We start from the raw sequence: 22,282 nt of genomic DNA, 5'->3' as shown, positions 1-22,282 counted from the left end.
ACTTCACGTGCATTTTCTATTATATTTTATTAACTTACTTGTGATAATGTTTTGTTCTATGCGCTGAGTGTGATATATGCAGTGTGGGTGCACAGTGGGCTGGATGAATGTTGTTCCATCCGGTTGTATTTAACTACAGTTAGATGACAATAAACTGGAGCTTGAATGCCATTCAAAAAGATCATGGCTGATCTACCTCCGTATCATTTGCCAGCCTTTTACCGTGGAGTAGAAATGAACTGCTGGAGGAACTCAGCGAATCCAGCAGCGTATGTGTAAGCAAAGGGATGGTTGACTGAGTTCCTCCAGCAATTTGTTTTCAGTTCTGCTCCAGATCCCAGCATCTGCAAACTCTTGTCTCCCCATATCCCTTAATATTCAGAAATATATTAATCCCCGTTTTGAATGCAATCAATACCGAGGCTCCACAGTGCTACGGATTACAAAGATTTTCCTCAGCATTCTGTTATTGTTTTCCCTTGTACTGCCTGAATGTAGTGGTATGTATAAACAGTGTGCAACACAAGCTTTTCATTGTATCTTGGTACATGTGACAACAACCCAATTCTAAATCTAATTCCTCTCGAGAAGAGAAGAGGCGCAGGAGTCGGAACGATTGTACTCGAGGGGGAGTCCTACACGGAACTTCTAAAGGCGCAGGGGTCGGAACGATTGTACCTGACGGGGAGTCCTACACGGAGCTTCTAAAGGCGCGTACCGAAAGCGTCTGCGTTCGCCCTTGAATCGCCGTCCCCGTTGGTGTCCGGGAGACGGTGCGGACATGGGGCTGCTGCCGCCTGAGGCGAAAGTTCTACCGCCGCCGGGGATCGTCAACCGGAACAGCGTCTGGCTGGGCCTCATCGGCTGGACCGCTTCGTTGATGCAGAACGGCCTCAACCGGCGGCCGGCCTTCGGATCCGGTGAGAAGAGCTCAAGAAACTCCGCTGGAACCTGCAGCTGCGGGCCGGGAGAAGGGGTTAACCCTCGAACGCGGATCGAGCTTGGGAGGTGTCAAAAATGGGGGTGGGTTCAAATCTGGGGATAAACCTCGGAGTGGAGGTAGGAAGTAGTTCTGTGGATGCGATCAAACCTAGGTGTGAGAACTTGAAGGGAGAGTCAAACCCTGGTGATTTCTGCCCATGGGGTCAAACATTGGGGTTCAGTCCTGTGGATGAGGTGAAATCTGTGGGGGCTGGGGGTCAGTCCTGGAAATGGAGGTCAAAACTGGGGATAGGTTAGTCCTGTGGATGGGATAAAACTTTAGTATCACATTTGGAGGAGGGGTCAAGCCTGGGGAGAGGCTTGGAGATGGGGTTCAGACTCAGACCAGGTATGAGTCTGAGGTCCTAAAGCTGCGGGACAGAAACCTGAGCCTGGGATTTTGTCCTGCAAAAGGTTTCGGCCCAAAACGTCGACTGTACTTATTTTCGATAGATGCTCCCTGGCCTGCTGAATTCCTCCAGCATTTTGTGTGTTTTGCTCAGATTTCCAGCATCTACAGATTTTCTCTTGACTGGGATTTGGGATCTGAGTCTTAAGGCATCAATTACCTTCAAACACAAGGGTAGATAAACTTGGACGTGGAAGAACTCACTAAGTCAGGCAGCATCTGTGGAGGGAAATGGACAGTCCCTTTCCCTCCACAGATACTGCCTGACCCACTGAGTTTCCCTCCCTTTTTGTGTGTTGCATCTGTAGTCTTGTGTTTTTCTCGTTAAACCATAAATACTGGTCTATTTCACAGTGAACACTGGCGTTGGTAACAGAATTAATATGGTGAATCTGATGTGTATTTAAACCTTGAGCACAAAAATGTCAAGTCAAGTCACTTTTATTGTGACTTCAACCATAACTGCTGGTACAGTACATAGTAAAAATGAGACAAATTTTTTCAGGACCATGGTGTTTCATGACACAGTACAAAAACTAGACTGAACTATGTAAAAAAAAAACACAGAAAAAAAAACAAACACGAGGAAATCTGCAGATGCTGGAAATTCAAACAAAACACACAAAATGCTGGTGGAACACAGCAGGCCAGGCAGCATCTATAAGGAGAAGCACTGTCGACGTTTCGGGCTGAGACCCTTCGTCAGGACTAACTGAAAGGAAAGATACTAAGAGATTTGAAAGTAGTGGGGGGAGGGGGAAATGCGAAGTGATAGGAGAAGACCGGTGGGGTGAAGCTGAGAGCCGGAAAGGTGATTGGCGAAAGTGATACAGAGCTGGAGAGGGGAAAGGATCATGGGACGGGAGGCCTTGGGAGAAAGAAAGGGGGAGGGGGGAGCACCAGAGGGAGATGGAGAACAGGCAGAGTGATGTGCAGAGAGAGAAAAAAAAAAACACAAATAAATATTGTCAGGGATGGGGTAAGAAGGGGTGGAGGGGCATTAACGCAAGTTAGAGAAGTCAATGTTCATGCCATCAGGTTAGAGGCTACCCAGCCGGTATATAAGGTGTTGTTCCTCCAACCTGAGTGTGGCTTCATCTTGACAGTAGAGGAGGCCATGGATAGACATATCAAAATGGGAATGGGATGTGGAATTAAAATGTGTGGCCAGATGTAATAGTGGCCAAAGGAACTAGGGTAAAGGATGAACTGAAGGAAATTTATATTAGGCAAGAAACGGTGTTGGATAGACTGCTGAGTCTGAAGGCTGATAAATCCCCGGGACCTGATGGTCTGCATCCCAGGGTACTTAAAGAGGTGGCTCTAGAAATCGTGGACACATTGGTAATCATTTTCCAAGGTTCTGTAGATTTAGGAACAGTTCCTGCTGATTGGAGGGTGGCTAATGTTGTCCCACTTTTCAAGAAAGGAGGGAGAGAGAAAACAGGGAATTATAGACCGGTTAGCCTGACGTCAGTGGTGGGAAAAATGCTGGAGTCAATTATAAAAGAGGAAATTACGACACATTTGGATAGCAGTAGAAGGATCAGTCCGAGTCAGCATGGATTTATGAAGGGAAAATCATGCTTGACTAATCTTCTGGAGTTTTTTGAGGATGTAACTATGAAAATGGACAAGGGAGAGCCAGTGGATGTAGTGTACCCGGACTTCCAGAAAGCTTTGATAAAGTCCCACATAGGAGATTAGTGGGCAAAATTAGGGCACATGGTATTGGGGGCAGAGTACTGACATGGATTGAAAATTGGCTGGCTGACAGGAAACAAAGAGTCGCGAATAACGAGTCCCTTTCGGAATGGCAGGCTGTGACCAGTGGGGTACCACAAGGTTCGGTGCTGGGACCGCAGCTGTTTACAATATATATTAATGATTTAGATGAAGGGATTAAAAGTAACATTAGCAAATTTGCTGATGACACAAAGCTGGGTGGCAGTGTGAAATGTCAGAAGGATGTTATGAGAATGCAGGGTGACTTGGACAGGTTGGGTGAGTGGGCAAATGTATGGCAGATGCAGTTTAATGTGGATAAATGTGAGGTTATCCACTTTGGTGGCAAGAACAGGAAGGCAGATTACTATCTAAATGGAGTCAAGTTAGGAAAAGGGGAAGTACAACGAGATCTAGGTGTTCTTGTACATCAGTCAATGAAAGCAAGCATGCAGGTACAGCAGGCAGTGAAGAAAGCTAATGGCATGCTGGCCTTTATAACAAGAGGAATTGAGTATAGGAGTAAAGAGGTCCTTCTGCAGTTGTACAGGGCCCTGGTGACACCCCACCTGGAGTATTGTGTACAGTTTTGTCTCCAAATTTGAGGAAGGATATTCTTGCTATTGAGGGAGTGCAGCGTAGGTTCACAAGGTTAATTCCCGGAATGGCAGGACTGTCGTATGATGAAAGATTGGAGCGACTGGGCTTGTATACACTGGAATTTAGAAGGATGAGAGGGGATCTGATTGAAACATATAAGATTATTAAGGGATTGGACACGCTGGAGGCAGGAAGCATATTCCCGCTGATGGGTGAGTCCAGAACTAGAGGCCACGGTTTAAGAATCAGGGGTAGGCCATTTAGAACAGAGATGCGGAAAAACTTTTTCACCCAGAGAGTGGTGGATATGTGGAATGCTGTGCCCCAGAAGGCAGTGGAGGCCAAGTCTCTGGATGCATTCAAGAGAGAGTTAGATAGAGCTCTTATAGATAGTGGGGTCAAGGGATATGGGGAGAGGGCAGGAACGGGGTACTGATTGTGTATGATCAGCCATGATCACAGTGAATGGCGGTGCTGGCTAGAAGGGCCAAATGGCCTACTCCTGCACCTACTGTCTATTGTCTATTGGCCACTGGGAGATCCTGCTTTCTCTGGCGGACCGAGCGTATGTGTTCAGCGAAACGGTCTGCCAGTCTGCATCGGGTCTCACCAATATATAAAAGGCCTCACCAGGAGCATCGGACGCAGTATACCACACCAGCCGACTCACAGGTGAAGTGTCGCCTCACCTGGAAGGACTGTCTGGGGCCCTGAATGGTGGTGAGGGAGGAAGTGTAAGGGCAGGTGTAGCACTTGTTCTGCTTACAAGGATAAGTGCCAGGAGGGAGATCGGTGGGAAGGGATGGGGGGGACGAGTGGACAAAGGAGTTGCGTAGGGAACGATCCCTGCGGAAAGCAGAGGGGGGAGGGAAAGATGCGCTTGGTAGTGGGATCCCGTTGGAGGTGGCGGAAGTTACGGAGAATTATACGTTGGACCTGGAGGCTGGTGGGGTGGTAGGTGAGGACAAGGGGAACTACACTAGACTACAGACCTACCCCCCCCCCCCCCCCAGACTACATAAAGTGCACAAAACAGTGCAGGCATTACAATAAATAATAAACAAGACAATAGGGCAGTAAGGTGTTGGACTTCCACAGTTAATCCAGTGTAGACCAATGAGGGAAGGATTTGTTGGGAGGGTTCAGGAGTGGCGTTGGTTTGTTATTGTCGCATGTAACAAGATTTGGTAAAATATTTTTATTTTCAAATATTCAAAGTACAGTTATTATCAGATAATATATAAATTATACAACCTTGAGATTAGTTTGCTTATAGGAAGTCACAAAACAAGGAATCTGAAAGAAGCCAGTTTAAAAAAAAAGTAAAGACCAACCCCAATGCGCACAGAGAAAGAGAGAGGGGAAAAAAACAAATCATGTGAACAATAGAATCGAGCAAAAACAACAGTATTCCGAACCAACACGAACGAATCTGCAGATGCTGGAAATAAATAAAAAACACAAAATGCTGGCAGAACTCAGCAGGCCAGACAGCATCTATGGGAGGAGGTGATATGACGTTTCGGGCCGAAACCCTTTATCAGGAGAGATGACCCTTCCTGATGAAGGGTTTCGGCCCGAAACGTCGTATTACCTCCTCCCATAGATGCTGTCTGGCCTGCTGAGTTCTGCCAGCATTTTGTGTATTCCGAACCAAGTTGAGTCCTTAGATCCAAATCCTCAGAGTAGGCCCAAAGCCAGCATTACGGAGAAAGGAGCCCCCAGTCTATCCGGGCTGGCATTTAAATTGTCCAAACCTTGCCCCACCCTGGCGAATTGCTCCAAGCCTAGATTTCCCTGCTGAAGAGGCCATTCTCGACCTCTCCAAATTGGTTTGGCGTCCAGAGCGATCCAACCTTCCCCAACTTCAACACTTTGCCCTTCCAATCTATACGGGCAGGCGCTTAGATTGTTCCTCACATTAGGATCCAGACCTCGCTGCAGCGAATTGCTCTGGGCCTAGAACATGTCGCTCAGCGATTTGCTTCGGACCTGGATTTCACTGCCAAAGAAGCCATTCTCAACCTCTCCAAAATGGCCCGGCACTTAGACCGATCCACCCTCATACCCAGACCAGCTGGATGGGCAAAATTTAGTGCCTGTATTATCATTTTATAAATATTACATCATCTTCTGTGATAGTAACATCTTCATTTTCTCGTCTCCCCAGTTGCATACTTAAAAATTATTTAACCTTGTACATTAAAACTCAAAGGCTAATTATTTCCTGTGTGGAAGATACTCAACGCTTACTGATCCATCAATTGCATGTATAAATGTGGATTTTGGTAAAAGTTAGTTAGCGTAAGAAGCTAACCATCAAATATTGGGTAATCGGCCTAAAGTGTACCAATCTGCTAAATCCTGTGACAATGTTCTTTTGGCTGACCTAAGTCTGTATTTAAAATGATACAGCTGCAATTTAATGTAGACATTATTTGTGATTAAAAATAATGAGAGATCACAGTTGAAATACTATGTGCAGTTCTGGTAGCTAAGCTATAGGAAGGAAGTTATTAAGTTGGAAAAGTTGCAGAAAAGAATCACCAGGGTAGGAGAGCTTGAGTTGTAAAGAGAAATAATGGGTCTTCTTGGAGCATCAGAGTTTAAGGGATAATCTTTATAGAGGTAAAGTCATGATGGGCATAGGTAAGGTAAATAGTCACAGTTTTCTTTCCCAGGGTGAGGGAGTCTAAAATACGCAAATGGAAATGGAGGCGGATTGGCCACACCTTGAGGAAGACACCAACAACATCACCAAGCAGGCATTAAAATGGAATCCCCAAGGAAAGAGGAAAAAGGGACATCCAAAGAACACACACAGGAGAGGTGTCGAGGACAAAATTAGATGATGGAGACGTTCCTGGTTCATCCTTGAGAAACTGGCTCAGAACGGAGGACGATGGAGATGGGAGGTCGTCAATGGCCTATGCTCCACTGAGAGCTAAGGACTCTAGCAGACAAGAAGAAAGAGGGAGCCTAAAGCTAGAGGGCATAGATTTAAGAGGCAAGGGAAGGAATTTAAAGGGGACCTGAGCGGCAGCATTTTCACACATAGGGGAGTGCATATCTGGAACAAGGTGGGAGCAGTAGGTGCAATTGCAAAGTTTGTCTGGCACACGGATAGGAAAGATTTATTGGGGCAAATGTGTCTAACACAAGAAGCAACTTGGTTAGTGTGTCAAATTGAGCCAAAAGGCAAGTTTCCAGTCTACAACTCTGTGACTTCTAAAGTTCTTAGATAGAATAAATTAAGAGTAGAAAGCAATGTAATCTTTAGTAGAAGTGGGAGGAATACAAGAATGGTCAGAGAGAACTGAATGGAATAAAATTTGTTTCAATAAAGTTTAAGAATGTCAAGAGATTAGGTTTGGCAATAAGTATTTTTAGATCATTTGAGTTAAAGAGAGCATATAATTTAATTGATTTTATTTATAATTTTGACAGTTATCAGACAGTTTGATTGATGCACCTCAATATTTCTCGTGATTGGAAATAATTTGAATGTTCAGGGTAAGCCGGAAACACGATTTACATTAATATTGATTGTTGTAAAGTGCCAGAAGACTGTAGGCTGGTTAATGTTGTTCCATTGTTTAAGAAGGGAAATCCAGGCTAGTAAGCCTGACTTCAGTTGTAGGAAAGTTACTGGAGGGAATTGTGAGTGACAAGTCACATTTTTAATCTTATGTCAAACAAAAGGAAAAGAAAAATCTTTCTCTTTGCAGGTGTTCACCGACAGCTTCTCTATTTAACTGTTGGCTGGTTTATTGGCTATCACCTTAGAAAGATAGAAAACTACAAGAATGCCAAAAAGGATCAAGAAATGATGGACTATATTCAGCGCCATCCAACTGACTTTTCTGAAAAAGGTATGTGATTAGTTGAATTACCTTGTGCCTTTTGGAGTTACTGTTCACAACGTAGAAATCTTTGGAGTATGTACCATATGCCAACAATTTTCCAAGCTTAGTTTCCCATTCTGTATTGAGGAGGCACTCGGTGTCAAAAGCTGCTACCTTACTCGTCTAAATGGCTCAACAACTCACAAACTAAAGTCAGTAACGTTTCTTAAACTTTTTTTTTTAATCACATTACAGTAGAATCTGAGGTTGATATAAAGAAAAGCCTGCAATATCCCATTAAAAATAAGTGCAAAAATATATTCAAAACTTCACTGAAAACTCATAACTCAACACTGTTTGTGGGCATTCTGCTGCAGGAAGCTATAAACATTACCAGTATATTCATGCAACATCTGCTCCTAAAATTATAGTTTTCATTATATTTCTATGCAGTCAGTTGCAAAAGGGCAGTTTTGGGCATAGGATTTAAAGGTTGTGGTTTAAAAACAGGAATTATTTGTGATAATTAATATGCACCATGTATCAAAAGTAACAAAGTTATTATTCAATCAGGAGAGGTGATTATTTGAAGTTACATATAAGTATTTCCCATAATTTAATCTGTTCAGATTTGCAAGTGGTATATTAAAGTGAAATACATACAGTATTGATGATTATGCAACATACTACCTATTCTTCCCATGAAAACATCGAAATTTACATGTAACTATCAATCTCTTCTGGGCATATCATGAAAATAAAATGTGAACAAATGCTACTACGGTGCAGTAACACAGCTTAAGATTCTATTGGATGACAAGTACCACACTGTGACGTGACGATGAGTTTTCCAGCAATTCTTCGCTTTGGATCAGGCCTGAAGAAAAAGGCTATGTACAACTTAAACTGTGTATTTGTTTGTGGCCTTTAAACTCAGAGTTTTGCAATGTCCTCCAGAATCAGTGCCTATAGCCAATTTGTTCCAGGACAATTAAGACAATGGTACCAATTTATTTCAGCCTGTCTGAATTCACCTCACTTTGGTCTACTTCCGCACAAACAAATTTACTTATTACTTATTAATTATTTGAATCAACAGCTCACCAGAGTCCTCTATCCTGGGACAACCTCTCAAATTGACTACAGATGTAGCCTATCTTCGAAAATCCTTCCTCTCCTAGGGACGTGGTCTTTGGAGCTTCGGTTGGCGTTTCTGTAGCACTGGGTTTTTACAGGCTTTATGCCCAACCCTCATCCTTTCGCAGTCGGGCTTGGGACCGCCTATGTCGGAACTCCACCTTGTAAAGTTTGCCTATAAGTAATAGGAGTGATGGTGTATTGATTATTGGTGTACCCCATTCATGTGGAGGCAAGAGTTCAAATCCCACTACAGCAAATGGGGAATTTTAAATTCAGGTAATAAGGCTGAACTAAGAAGCTAGAATCTATTGTGGTGATCATAAAATTGCCATATTTCAATAAAATTCCCATCTGTTTCACTAATGTCAGGGAAATAATTGATAACATTTAAAAGATATTTAGATGGATAGGAATGGTTTAGAGCAGGGATTTCCAACCTGGGGTCCACGGACTCCTCGGTTATTGGTAAGGGACCATAGTATAAAAAAGGTTGGGAATCCCTGGGTTAGAGGAATACAGGCCAAAGACGGACAGATAGGGCTATCCTAGATAAGCATCTTGGTCAGCATGGAGCATTTAGACTGAAGAGCCTGTTTCCATGTTGTATGTCGTTTAGAAAAGGAAACTTCATGTTCTCTGGCCAGTATATCACTTGAGTTCCTCAGCATTTTGTTCTCTGAACTGCTTCATCTGATTTGCCTCAGCTCTCAATAATAAATACCAGCCTTGCCAACAATGCCCATCTTGGAAGAATTTGTATGTTTAACCTGCATCCCGAATCTGGCTTTCACTTGGGACCCAGGCACCCTTTTAATTACGGCTCAGATCAGGACGGGACACACAGAAAATATCTTGTACATGGTAGTAAGTTTCTCAACCTATAGTTGGGCGCTCTGATTTTATAGTCTTGTCCTTCTGTCCTGACTCATCTTCTGATCAGCTTTCCTGCACTTAATCTGTATTCTAACATCCATTTTTTATCTCCACTCCAACAAGCTATGTCTTGAATCTAAACACTTCCCTCCTTTGAGTAGTAGCCTTTTCTTTCTAAGTGACCTTTCAGCCATCTCCACTGTTGGCCTATTTTCTCATCATCCTGTTCTAATTTATATAACACCTAAATTGACTATATTACAAACTTTACCAATTTTCTTATAATTCCTGAGACTACTAATTCATACATATTCCCATTAATTTTGTTTTAGAAGTGTGTTGACAGTTGGATTTAGTTTAACTGTAGCGTAACCTTTACCATCTTCTATTCTGGTTCTCTACATTTCAAAGCCATGATTCCACTAATATTCTTGAATAAAAAGTGTGGCATATATTTTGGGTCTGTCGGTAGATCACAATACTAAGAAATAGGTGTTTTTCTTAAATTTTTCTCTTTCTCATTCATTTTGCAGAAAAAAAGACATATGCTCAGATTCTGGAGGATTTCCATCCAATTCGCTGAATTTACCAATTGTAATACGTACCTGATTGGCCATGTTGGCCGTTCGTACTCGAGCCATTTATATGCTCTGAGCTCATGGTCCATTTCATTGTAAATTTGGTGTGTAATAAATTATATGAAACTATTGTTTTTTTCAATCCTGAGGTTATAATGCAAAGTAGCCCACGATGCAATATATTTTAAAGAATCAGACACGTTTTCTCAAATTTAGCATTTGGTCAATGGTCTCGGTGCTTTTAGCCTGATGTAGAAATATTAGCCAGACAGTAAATAGATTACTGTAATAGGGACTAAATAACCTTGGAGAGAAAATATTTGGAGTGAAATACTGCCATTCTAGAAATTCAAACAATCTTTTTATCTTTTAAGCGATAAAGTCTATTTTAGGGAGAAATGCCAACTTAAGTTACGTGACAAAACCTCTAGTTGTGATAGAATAGCAAGTCTTCCCTGCAGTATTTTATTTAAGAGTTAGACTGTTCTACAGAAATATTGAATTCTGCAGGTTATATTTATGGTACCTTAAAGTTTATCGGTATCTGTGACTATCAACACCTCAATTATTGATGAAAAGAGAATCAGAGAGAGATAGGGTGTAGACACAGCCCTTCGACCCACCATGAGGCTGCCAGTTCCACTGACCCATTTATTTTAAAATTTTCCTCATGTTTGTGTCAGCTCCCCCAGATTTTGCCACTCACCTGCACATCAGACTATTGGGCAACTAACAGGTGAAATAGCCCACCCAAAATGGTGGTATTATACAGAACCCAACTGGTTCATTCTGGAAGAATAATGGTCTTAATCTCTATATATTAACCCCAACACAGGTACACTCTGTACAGCGGCAGAAAAATTGATCCAAAATCAGATCAAAACAATTGCCAGCAGCCCGCGACCCCAGACAGAGTTGTTACACTTGCACAACACACCTTCAGCTCCAATGAAATGATTATTCCAAAAGGTTGAATTCCTTATTTTGATCCTTTATTAGTAATTAGCAAACATACAGTCTTGAAGCAATATTAAGTGGTATTGAGTGATATTAAGCGGTCAGCAAAGATATGACCGCTGCAGTCCCAAGCTACAAAACAGGCACGAAATAAGCAAGAATACAAAACTTATTCCCTTTGCTTTTACCACGCCCCACTTGTGTGACTAGTTACCGTGATAAAGGTGCAGCACAGAATACATGGCTCCTAACCCTGTTTGCACTCATCATGTTGACAAACATGAATGCTGCCACATGAATGGTAAGTGATGCAGTAGAATCCTCACTATTTCCGTGGTCATCAGTGTCACTGATACTGCTTAAGAAGATTGTGACTACCCTGCACTCCCAATCTATGAAGGTGTCTCCCACTAGTGACAAAGTAGGCGTAAGTAAATACTTCCGTCAGAGAATACTTCATTAATTAGTTTACTGGAAGACAATGGCAGGAAGTTTGAATTGAAGGGAAGGTATTCAATGATCATAGGTCCATCCAGTGATCTGGGCTTTTACCTGCAACGCAAACTCTGAAATATGTTCCTGTGACAAACAAGTTGTGGCAGTATAGAACAAACTGCATCACAAACTACATATACAGTATGGTGAGGTGCAGTCAATAAAACACATTGCAAACTCTGGTCCTAAATTTTTCATGGCATGGAAGGACTAAAACCACCCACTTAGACCTATATTTTCAGTGGATAATCAAACCTCAACATATGACAATGCTGAAGCCAGACGGCAACTCTCCACACAACCCTTTGAAGAGGACTCCACTGCGGACCATCAAAAAAACCGTCTGTGACACCATCACTGACCTAATAAGCTCTGGAGGATCCCCATCCATTGCCACCAAACTCATAGTTCCTTAACCCCAGGCTGCTCACTTCTATCTTCTACCCAAAATCCACAAACCTGACTGTCCGGGTAGACCCATTGTCTTTGCCTGCTCCTGCCCCATTGAAATTGTGTCCTCACACCTCAACTCCATTCTATTCCCCTTGATTCAGTCCCTTCCCACCTACATCCGTGGCACTTTTCATATTCTCAATCTCCTCACTACCTTTCAATTCCCTGACCACCTCATTTTCACCATGGATGTTGTGCCCCTATACATTTCTATTCCCATTCAAGAAGGCCTTAAAGCTCTCTACTTTTTTCTCAATAAAAGAACCAACTAGTTCCCCTCCACCACCACTCTGGTAGAACTGGTCCTCACTCCCACACAATATCTCCTCTGGCTCCTCCCACTTTCTCCAGACTCAAGGATAGCTAAGGGCTCTACCTATGCCTGCCTTTTCATTGGCTACGTAGAACAGTCAATGTGCCAAGCCTTCCCTGGTTATGCTTCGCAGCTGTTCCTGTGCTATATAGATGACTGCATTGGTGCTTCATGCAGCAATAGACAATAGACAGTAGGTGCAGGAGTAGGCCATTTGGCCCTTCTAGCCAGCACCGCCATTCACTGTGATCATGGCTGATCATACACAATCAGTACCCAGTTCCTGCCCTCTCCCTATATCCCTTGACCCCACTATCTATAAGAGCTCTATCTAACTCTCTCTTGAATGCATCCAGAGACTTGGCCTCCACTGCCTTCTGGGGCAGAGCATTCCACATATCCACCACTCTCTGGGTGAAAAAGTTTTTCCGCATCTCTGTTCTAAATGGCCTACCCCTTATTCTTAAACTGTGGCCTCTAGTTCTGGACTCACCCATCAGCGGGAATATGCTTCCTGCCTCCAGCGTGTCCAATCCCTTAATAATCTTATATGTTTCAATCAGATCCTCTCTCATCCTTCTAAATTCCAGTGTATACAAGCCCAGTCGCTCCAATCTTTCAACATATGACAGTCCCGCCATTCCGGGAATTAACCTTGTGAACCTACGCTGCACTCCCTCAATAGCAAGAATGTCCTTCCTCAAATTTGGAAACCAAAACTGCACACAATACTCCAGGTGGGGTCTCACCAGGGCCCTGTACAGCTGCAGAAGGCCCTCTTTACTCCTATACTCAATTCCTCTTGTTATAAAGGCCAGCGTGCCATTAGCTTTCTTTAGCTTTCATTAGCTTTCATTAGCTTTCATTAGCTTTCTTCACTACCTGCTGTACCTGCATGCTTGCTTTCATTGACTGATGTACAAGAACACCTAGATCTCGTTGTACTTCCCCTTTTCCTAACTTGACTCCATTTAGATAGTAATCTGCCTTCCAGTTCTTGCCACCAAAGTGGATAACCTCACATTTATCCACATTAAACTGCATCTGCCATACATTTGCCCACTCACCCATCCTGTCCAAGTCACCCTTGCATTCTCATAAAATCCTCCTGACATTTCACACTGCCACCCAGCTTTGTGTCATCAGTAAATTTGCTAACGTTACTTTTAATCCCTTCATCTAAATCATTAATGTATATTGTAAACAGCTGCGGTCCCAGCACCGAACCTTGCGGTACCCCACTGGTCACAGCCTGCCATTCCAAAAGGGACCCGTTAATCGCGACTCTTTGATTCCTGTCAGCCAGCCAATTTTCAATCCATGTCAGTAATCTGCCCCCAATACCATGAGCCCTAATTTTGCCCACTAATCTCCTATGTGGGACTTTATCAAAAGCTTTCTGGAAGTCCAGGTACACTACATCCACTGGCTCTCCTTTGTCCATTTTCATAGTTACATCCTCAAAAAACTCCAGAAGATTAGTCAAGCATGATTTTCCCTTCATAAATCCATGCTGACTCGGACTGATCCTTCTACTGCTATCCAAATGTGTCGTAATTTCCTCTTTTATAATTGACTCCAACATCTTTCCCACCACTGACGTCAGGCTAACTGGTCTATAATTCCTTGTTTTCTCTCTCCCTCCTTTCTTGAAAAGTGGGACAACATTAGCCACCCTCCAATCAGCAGGAACTGTTCCTGAATCTATAGAATCTATTGGTATAGAAAATGATTACAAATGCGTCCACGATTTCTAGAGCCACCTCTTTAAGTACCCTGGGATGCAGACCATCAGGTCCTGGGGACTTATCAGCCTTCAGACTCACTGTTTCACAGTGACACACAGACTTCCAACACTGTTTCTTGCCTAATATAAATTTCCTTCAGTTCATCCTTTACCCTAGTTCCTTTGGCCACTATTACATCCGGGAGATTGTTTGTGTCTTCCCTAGTGAAGACAGATCCAAAGTACCTGTTCAACTCATCTGCCATTTCCTTGTTCCCCATAATAAATTCACCCGTTTCTGTTTAATAGTTAGGGATTTTTTTGCTATTCACATACCTAAAGAAGCTTTTACTATCCTCCTTTATATTCTTGGCTAGTTTACCTTCGTACCTAATTTTTTCTTGGCGTATTGCTTTTTTTGTTATCTTCTGTTGCTCTTTAAAAGCTTCCCAGTCCTCCGGTTTCCCACTCATCTTTGCTATGTTATACTTCTCTTTTATTTTTATACTGCCCTTTACTTCCCTCGTCAGCCACGGCCGCCCCTTACTCCCCTTAGGATCTTTCTTCCTCTTTGGAATGAACCAATCCTGCACTTTCTGCATTATTCCCAGAAATACCTGCCAGTTTTGTTCCACTGTCTTCCCTGCTAGGGTATTGTTCCATTGAACTTTGGCCAGCTCCTCCCTCATAGCTCCATAGTTCCCTTTGTTCAACTGTAATACTGACACATCCGATTTTCCCTTCTCCTTCTCAAATTGTAGGTTAAAACATATCATGTTATGGTCACTATCTCCTAATGGTTCCTTTACCTCGAGGTCCCTGATCAAATCCGGTTCATTGCACAACACTAAATCTAGAATTGCCTTCTCCCTGGTAGGCTCCAGTACAAGCTGTTCTAAGAATCCATCTCGGAGGCACTCCACAAACTCCCTTTCTTGGGGTCCAGTACCATTCTGATTCTCCCAGTCTACCTGCATGTTGAAATCCCCCATGACAACTATATCATTACCTTTGCGACATGCCAATTTTAACTCTTCATTCAACTTACACCGTACATCCAGACTGCTGTTTGGGGGCCTGTAGATAACTCCCATTAGGGTCTTTCTACCCTTAGAATTTCTCAGTTCTATCCATACTGACTCTACATCCCTAGATTCTATGTCCCCCCTCACAAGGGACTGAATATCATTCCTCACCAACAGAGCCACCCCACCCCCTCTGCCAGTCAGTCTGTCCTTTCGATAAGATGTATATCCTTGAATATTCATTTCCCAGGCCCTGTCCGCTTGAAGCCATGTCTCAGTTATTCCCACAACATCATACTTGCCAATTTTCAACTGAGCCTCAAGGTCATCTACTTTATTCCTTATACTTCGTGCATTCATTTATAATACTTTTAATTCGGTACTCCCCTCTCCTTTCATATCAATTCCTATTTCACTTGGCCATACTGTAGGATCTCTTCTTGAGCTTTCTACTCCATTGATTCTGTTGTCCTTTTTAACTTTTCTTATTTTCACTTTCCCTTTAACTCCATCCTTATATTTCCAGTTCATCCCCTTCCCCCCCCCCCCCCCACTACTTAGTTTAAACACATCCGTGTTGCAGTGGCAAACCTGTCTGCCAGAATGCTGGTCCCCCGCCTATTAAGGTGCAACCCGTCCCTTTTGTACAATTCATCCCTACCCCAAAACAGATCCCAGTGGTCCAAGAATGTAAATCCTTGCTTCCTGCACCAGTTCCTCAGCCACACATTCAGATCCATTATCTCCCTGTTCCTGCCCTCTCCAGCACGAGGAACTGGAAGCAAACCAGAGATAACCACCCTGGAAGTCCTGCTTTTCAGCCTTCTTCTGAGTTCTCTGAAGTCCCGCTGCAGAATGTCCTTCCTCTTCTTCCCGATGTCATTTGTGCCGACATGCACTACCACTTCTGGCTGTTCACCTTCACCCTTGAGGATTCCCTGCAATCGGTCCGTGATGTCCTGGATCCTAGCACCAGGGAGGCAACACACCATCCTTAAATCTCGCCTGTTGCCGCAGAAACCCCTTTCTGTACCTCTTACTATGGAGTCCCCTACTACCACGGCTCTTCCTGATGTCTGACTCCTCGGCTCTGCTTCTGCACCAATTTTCAACTCGCAGACCAGTCCGCCTCTCAGTCTGGCAGTATCTTCTGTCCTGACAGCTTCCAAGAAGATGAACCTGTTTACGGGAGGTACATCCCCTGGGGTCTACTGTACTTCAAGCATCCTTTCCTTCCTCATCGTCGCCCCCTTTCTCTCTTCCGGTATCCTCGGTGTAACGACCTCACTGTAGGTCCTGTCCAGAAAACCCTCGTTTTCGCGGATAAACCTGAGGTCATCCAGTTCTTTCTTCAGTGCTGCAACATGCTCCTTCAGAAGCTGAATCTGGACACACTTTCCACAGCTGTAGCACTGCTGAGCTCATCAATTTCATCAACTTTGCCTCCAACTTCCACACTGCCCTAAAATTCATTTAGTCCATTTCTGACACCTCCCTCTTCTTTCTCGATATCTGTCTCCATCTCTGGAGATGAGCTGTCAACCAACATCCTTTATAAATCTACCTTATTTCCATGGCTTTCTTGACTATACCTCTTCCCACCCTGACTCCTGTAAAAATGCTATTCCCTTTTCTCAGTTTCGTTGTCTCCACCGCATCTGTTCGTCTTTTCAGGACATCAGATTCTGATGCTGCCCTCACTGACATCTTCTCCATTTCACAGACATCCGTGCTCACCCCATTTCCCTGCTGCTTTAACAGTGATAGCTCTCCTCTTGCACTTGCCTACCACCTCATGAGCCTCTGCATCCAACACATCATTCTCTCTCTGACTTATCTCTGCAAAGTGCTACACCTGCCCATTCGCCTCCTCCCTCACCTGCATTCAGGGCCCAGAACAGTCCTTTCAGGTGAGGCAGCACTACACCTGTGAATCTGTTGGGGTTATCTGTTGTGTCCGGCTCCCCAAATGGCTACATTGGTGAGTAAATTGGGGAACTGCTTTGCTGAGCATCTCTGCTCCATCCGCCGAAAGCGGAACTTCCCAGTGGGATTAATTTTGATTCCCATTCCCGTTCCAACATGTCATTCCATGGCCTCCTCTTGTGCCAAGATGAGGCCACCCTCAGAGTGGAGAAGCAATACTTTATATTCTGTCTCAGTAGCCTCCAACATGATGGCAGAGTATTGATTTCTCCTAAAAACAATAATCTTCCAACCCCCTCTTCTTCTATCCCCCACTCTGTCCTCTTACCTGCTTATCATCTTCCATTGGTGCTCCTTCTCTTTCTCCTATTGTCTATTATCCTCTCCTATCAGGTTCCTTTCACTGCAACCTTGTACCTTTCCTACCCACCTGGCTTCACCTATCATCTTTTAGCTATCCTCCTTCCCCTCCCACCATCTTTTTTTATTCCAGCGATTTCCCCATTCATTTTCAGTCTTGGCCCTAAACGTTGACCGTTTGCTCATTTCCAAGGATGCTGCTTGACCTGCTGAGTTCCTGCAGTATTTTGTGTGTGTTGCATATGACAATGCATCGCCGATCAAGTGATTTAATTTATTGGCCATTATCAATGCATTAAGGTCAATAATTATACACAGAATAATATAACGTTTATTCCTCTGAGTTTAGTTTTCAATCTGAGTGAGATGATGCTGCAGAAAGGAAAATCGAGCAAGTCTTAATTGCAGCTGGTTGAAGCAAGGTCTAACAAATGTGTTTTATTGTGCAGTTGGGAATGTATAGAAATCTTATGATCGTAATTGGTCTAAATATTTTGTGTTCATTGCATATACAGATATCTTTCAGAAACAAAACTTTGTATTCTAATTTATTTATTTTACAATGTAAAATAATTCCTTCCGGCCCTTCGAGTCATCCTACCCAACAATCCCCGGATTTAATCCAAGCCTCTTCACAGGACAATTCACAACGACCAATTAACCTACCAGCTGGTACGTCTTTGGACTGAAGGAGCAAATGGGAAAAGGTACAAACTGCTTACAAGCAGAGGCGAGGTTGAACCTGTGTCGTCTGTAAACACTGCGCTATCGTGCTGCCCCTTAACATTAATCCGGCCACCATGTAGTTACCCATGCAATCAATTAACCAGCTAATCCATACATTTTTGGAATGTAGGCAGTAACCGGGGTACCGGGGCCCAGGTACAAACACAGGAATTCGTGCTAAACCCCTAAAAGTTTGCGATGCATTGGCCGGGAATCGAACCCGGGCCTCCCGCGTGGCAGGCGAGAATTCTACCACTGAACCACCAATGCAGCTGATGGCTCCTCGTCGCTGAGCAGTGGGGTTGTTTTATTGTAACTCCGAGTTTTATATTAGGAGGTGGTGTATGGTTATATCAGCATTCACGGGCAGATTTCCACATTATGTGAACTTCAGAATTGCTTTCGGCATGAGGACAATGTTGCTCATTTTACTGTGGTGCTGGTGGGGTGTGCGCCGCTTTACGCCCGATTGCTTACCCGATCGGGGAGCGTGATGTAGCGGACATATCAATCTCGTGTATCGCGCGGCTCTTGAGTGTAGTAGCGTTATCTCTCTGTTTAATTTTCTCGAAAGTATTACCGTAAAGTGCATCATGGCTTCCAAACACAGCCAAGCCACTAATGATAGCAGCGGAAAGAGGCAAAGTATGTAATCTGGTGTTCGCACAACGTCCGATTTCACAGAACATATCGCGGACGTTAAGCAATGTATTCAGACCTGTATTCAGACCTAACCATAGAATTGAACCAAGTAAGTGCAGGCTTAATTGTGTGTACGTGCAAGCTGCAGCAGGTCGCTTTCATCGCTTTCTAATGTACTCCCACTTTGCAATATTTATATTAATTAAAAATAATTACCTGAATGCTGGAATTTATAAATAAAACAAGGTTCATTTTTAAATCCATTCTTCTTGCTGCTTTATCAAGCTCATAACCTTATCAATTGTACTAGATATTTAAACTGTCAAATCTGTGTGTTCACAGACAGGTTGCTCGGTTGTTCGGTCAGTTGAAGCCATTTCAATTAACAGGAGTTTTACGCTAGTTTGGACAGTTTGTTTCTTTAAAATGAATTCATTCCACAATTTTAAAACAAAATAAAAGGATCCCACCAAAGCTTTCCTTCGATGTATTAGGCCAAGGCAAGAAAAAAGATATACAATAAACAAATTTTGCAAGCACTTGTATCTGGCAGGAGGCTATCTGTATTAGAGTAACCTTGGTCAGAATGAATATTAAACTCTTAGTGAAATTCTAACACTTGGATTTTCACAGAGATGCACAGGAAATAATCAGTATTTAACTAGCTTCATTCATATGGTCATAAAAGCCTTTGTGTTGGAAGTATTTTCTTTCATGGATCCTTTATAGAGGAAGTTAGCAGAGGGGAAACCCTGAAGGCTAAGGCAATACAATATACAGCTGGAAAATTGGGTGGACTGGTGGTAGTTGTCTAGAAAAGAGTGAGGTAATGAAGTCAGATTCTGGTAGGACCTACAGAATAAATGGCAGAGCCATCAGTGGCATTGATTTTTGATTTTTATTTAGAAATAAAGCCCAGAATTTTCTGCTCAGGTACCTGGAGAGTTGTTTGAACCCAAAAACTGTGACTTGGAAATTAGGGAGTTGCCCACTTAACCATGATTATTTCCATAAGAAGACACATTGTTTTTAGAAGTCCAAAATTAGTTTTCCTTACGCTCCTTTCTCTCTGCTAAAATAGACAAAAAGACAAAAGCATCACAGTACCAAATATTGGATACGAGGATATAAAGGTGCACAGAAAGGTGTACAATGGCACAGAAGGACTCTTAGCAATACCATTAGTTCCGGTCCCTCTTTCATTCCCCATTGCCCTTCAAGTTAATTTCCTTCGAGTGCCTATCCAGATCAATTTCAAAAAAAAATTCTGTCCCAGGGAAGTTTATAAAGGTTCATGTTTCTGGGAAGGGCTACACATCAGCATATGAACTGTACAATTATACTGCATCTTCCGTATCCTCAGACTGACTCTGTTTCTATTACAGGCAGAGTTCCAGATTATTGCACTCCACTTAAATGAATGTTGTTTCTCACAACTTCCCACCTAGAATTTTTTGCCCATCACTTTTCATCTGTGACCCCTTCCCTCAATCATTTGCTCATAGAAACACTTCTGTCGTATTACCCTTTTAAATCTGTAGTTGTATACCTTTATTAAATCTCATAACCTTTCTTGCTCCAAGGAAAAGAAGAAAAACAGTAAGCACCAATTTGAAATAATTTCTATTTCTTTATTTATGTCATAAATGAGAAATGATGGAAGCAGTTCACATTTATGATCAAGTGCAGAAAGGGAAATCTTTTCTTCCATGTAACAGTTAGAAAGTGCATACTGATCTTAATGCAGTTCCAAAATGCTTCTTGCAGAAGTATTTTATTGGCAGAGTTAAGAATTCACAATCCACGCAGCACAAGACATTCTGACATTTTCGCAAAGAGAGGTGCTTCGCTGAATACAGTTCTTGATCATCAGCCAGGTGTGTTCTGCAGAATTTTAATTTTTGTCTTTACTTTGAAACATGTTTTTAGCCAAGCAGTACAAGTTATCTTCTCTCTCCAGAGCTCATTATTTCAGGTTATTCAATGTCAGCTGAATGAGCATCTTGCCATGCAACAAGGCTATGAGAAAAGTCCAATCCTGTCCTTGTATTTACTTGTCAATGTGTTGGCTTTGTTGGTCAATGTATTCAGCACTGTACAGAGTCCCTTCACGTGAATGTAGAGAAGTTTCTCTAAATTTGCCTCATCGTCACTTTCCAAGTCATATGCACTGTTGATTTTCCGCTTCAAATCTTCAGAGGGTAGCATGCTGCTCTCCACGGTGTTTTTGATGGACTTCAGCAGGAGAAAGCATTCGTACATGTTGTGTGAAGTGTCTGCAGCATCTTTAGATTCATCGTAGTCATCCACAGGGATGTCTTGCAGGAGGCTAGGAAGCATGACTGTTTGTTCCATGTTGTTCACTGCAGAAGAATAATTGCTCAGAGCAGTAACTAGGAAATTCTTCTGCTGTTGAGCAAGTAAGAACTGCATGGTTAGTGCTGTTCTCTACCAAGGCAGCTGGACGTAAAAGTGCAGATCTGTCAAGTAACTCATTGTTTATATAGCCCCAGGTACGCTGCAATGTTATTTGAGTTCAGTCGATTTTACTGGTCATTTTAAAGGTCACGTGAGCATTGATATTTTGTGAATCACTGTTTGATTTGGATTGGTTTTTGCATGCAATCATCCATTAATGTAGCTACTGATTGATAAATGATACACTCTAACTCTGGCATATTGATCCTCTGAATCAGATTGCACAATAAATATCATTAAAGTGGTGTGATTGTTACTTTGGGACTAAATCTCAACAAATGTTTGAATCAACAGTAAGTTGAATATTTAACCACATCTTGTAGGTCAGGGGAACTTTGAACAAGTTTGATGAATTACAGAAATGAGATGTTTGGAGATAGGTAGAGCTTTAAATTCTCATCTCTCATTCTTCGATCAATAAAGGTCCCAGCATTTACCTCGCATGTAGCTTGTTCTCAGTAGTGGGCAGCACAAGTTCCAATTGCTTTACAGGCTTTCGAGTGTTGGGGTAGCGCAGTGACTGGCGCGATGCTATTTCAGCGTGGGGCCTCGGAGTTCAGATCTCAATCCTGGTGTCCTCTGTAAGGAGTCTGTACGTCCTCCTCCGGGTGCTCCAGTTTCCTCCCACAGTCCAAAGGTGTACCAGTTAGGAGGTTAATTGGTCATTGTAAATTGTCCCATGATTACATTAGTGACAAATCAGTGGTTGTCAGGGGTTGCTGGGTGGCACAGCTCGAGGGGCCAGAAGGGCCTATTCTACACAGTATCTCTAAATAAAAATAACTAACACCAAGATTGGGGGATGTAGAGGGCAGCGGGGAAGTATATCAAAGCTTGCAGTCGGATTATGGACCAGATGAAAAAATGGGCTGAGAAACAGCAAATGGAATTTAATGCACAAAAGTGTGAAGTGTTGCAATTTGGAGGACAAACAAGGCTACTACTTACACATTGAAAAGTAGGGCACTGAGGAATATGGTAGATAAGAGGGACCTGGGAATACAGATCCATAATTCCTTCAAAGTGGAGT

General features: G+C 42.9%; 2 protein-coding genes, 1 long non-coding RNA gene and 1 other non-coding gene across 4 annotated transcripts in view; 1 reads left to right on the top strand and 3 right to left on the bottom strand.

Moving 5' to 3' along the window:
• LOC140726979 (uncharacterized) overlaps window positions 1–18,750 on the bottom strand; it is a 29,008-nt gene extending 10,258 nt beyond the window's left edge. The window contains exons 1-2 of the long non-coding RNA XR_012098772.1: window positions 18,610–18,750; window positions 8,665–8,872 (exon numbers count right to left, since the gene is read on the bottom strand). This is a non-coding gene — a long non-coding RNA (uncharacterized lncRNA). The remainder of the gene's footprint in view (window positions 1–8,664; window positions 8,873–18,609) is intronic.
• Window positions 671–10,280, top strand: ndufc2 (NADH:ubiquinone oxidoreductase subunit C2). Its single transcript, XM_073044054.1, has 3 exons — window positions 671–920; window positions 7,444–7,587; window positions 10,107–10,280. The coding sequence occupies exons 1-3, from the start codon at window positions 782–784 to the stop codon at window positions 10,154–10,156; spliced, it is 333 nt and encodes a 110-aa protein (XP_072900155.1). The 5' UTR covers window positions 671–781; the 3' UTR covers window positions 10,157–10,280.
• trnag-gcc (transfer RNA glycine (anticodon GCC)) lies at window positions 18,332–18,402 on the bottom strand. Its single transcript has one exon. It is a non-coding gene; the product is annotated as a tRNA-Gly (tRNA).
• A 1,634-nt stretch (window positions 18,751–20,384) lies between the features above and the next one.
• LOC140726972 (mid1-interacting protein 1-B-like) lies at window positions 20,385–21,260 on the bottom strand. Its single transcript, XM_073044036.1, has one exon. It carries the CDS (start codon window positions 21,205–21,207, stop codon window positions 20,794–20,796), a length of 414 nt encoding a protein of 137 aa, XP_072900137.1. The 5' UTR covers window positions 21,208–21,260; the 3' UTR covers window positions 20,385–20,793.
• Window positions 21,261–22,282: the final 1,022 nt, after the last annotated feature.

The sequence above is a fragment of the Hemitrygon akajei genome, chromosome 4 (genome assembly GCF_048418815.1).
Source record: "Hemitrygon akajei chromosome 4, sHemAka1.3, whole genome shotgun sequence".
In the NCBI taxonomy this organism is placed as follows: domain Eukaryota; kingdom Metazoa; phylum Chordata; class Chondrichthyes; order Myliobatiformes; family Dasyatidae; genus Hemitrygon; species Hemitrygon akajei.
This window is presented reverse-complemented; position numbering and strand designations above follow the sequence as displayed.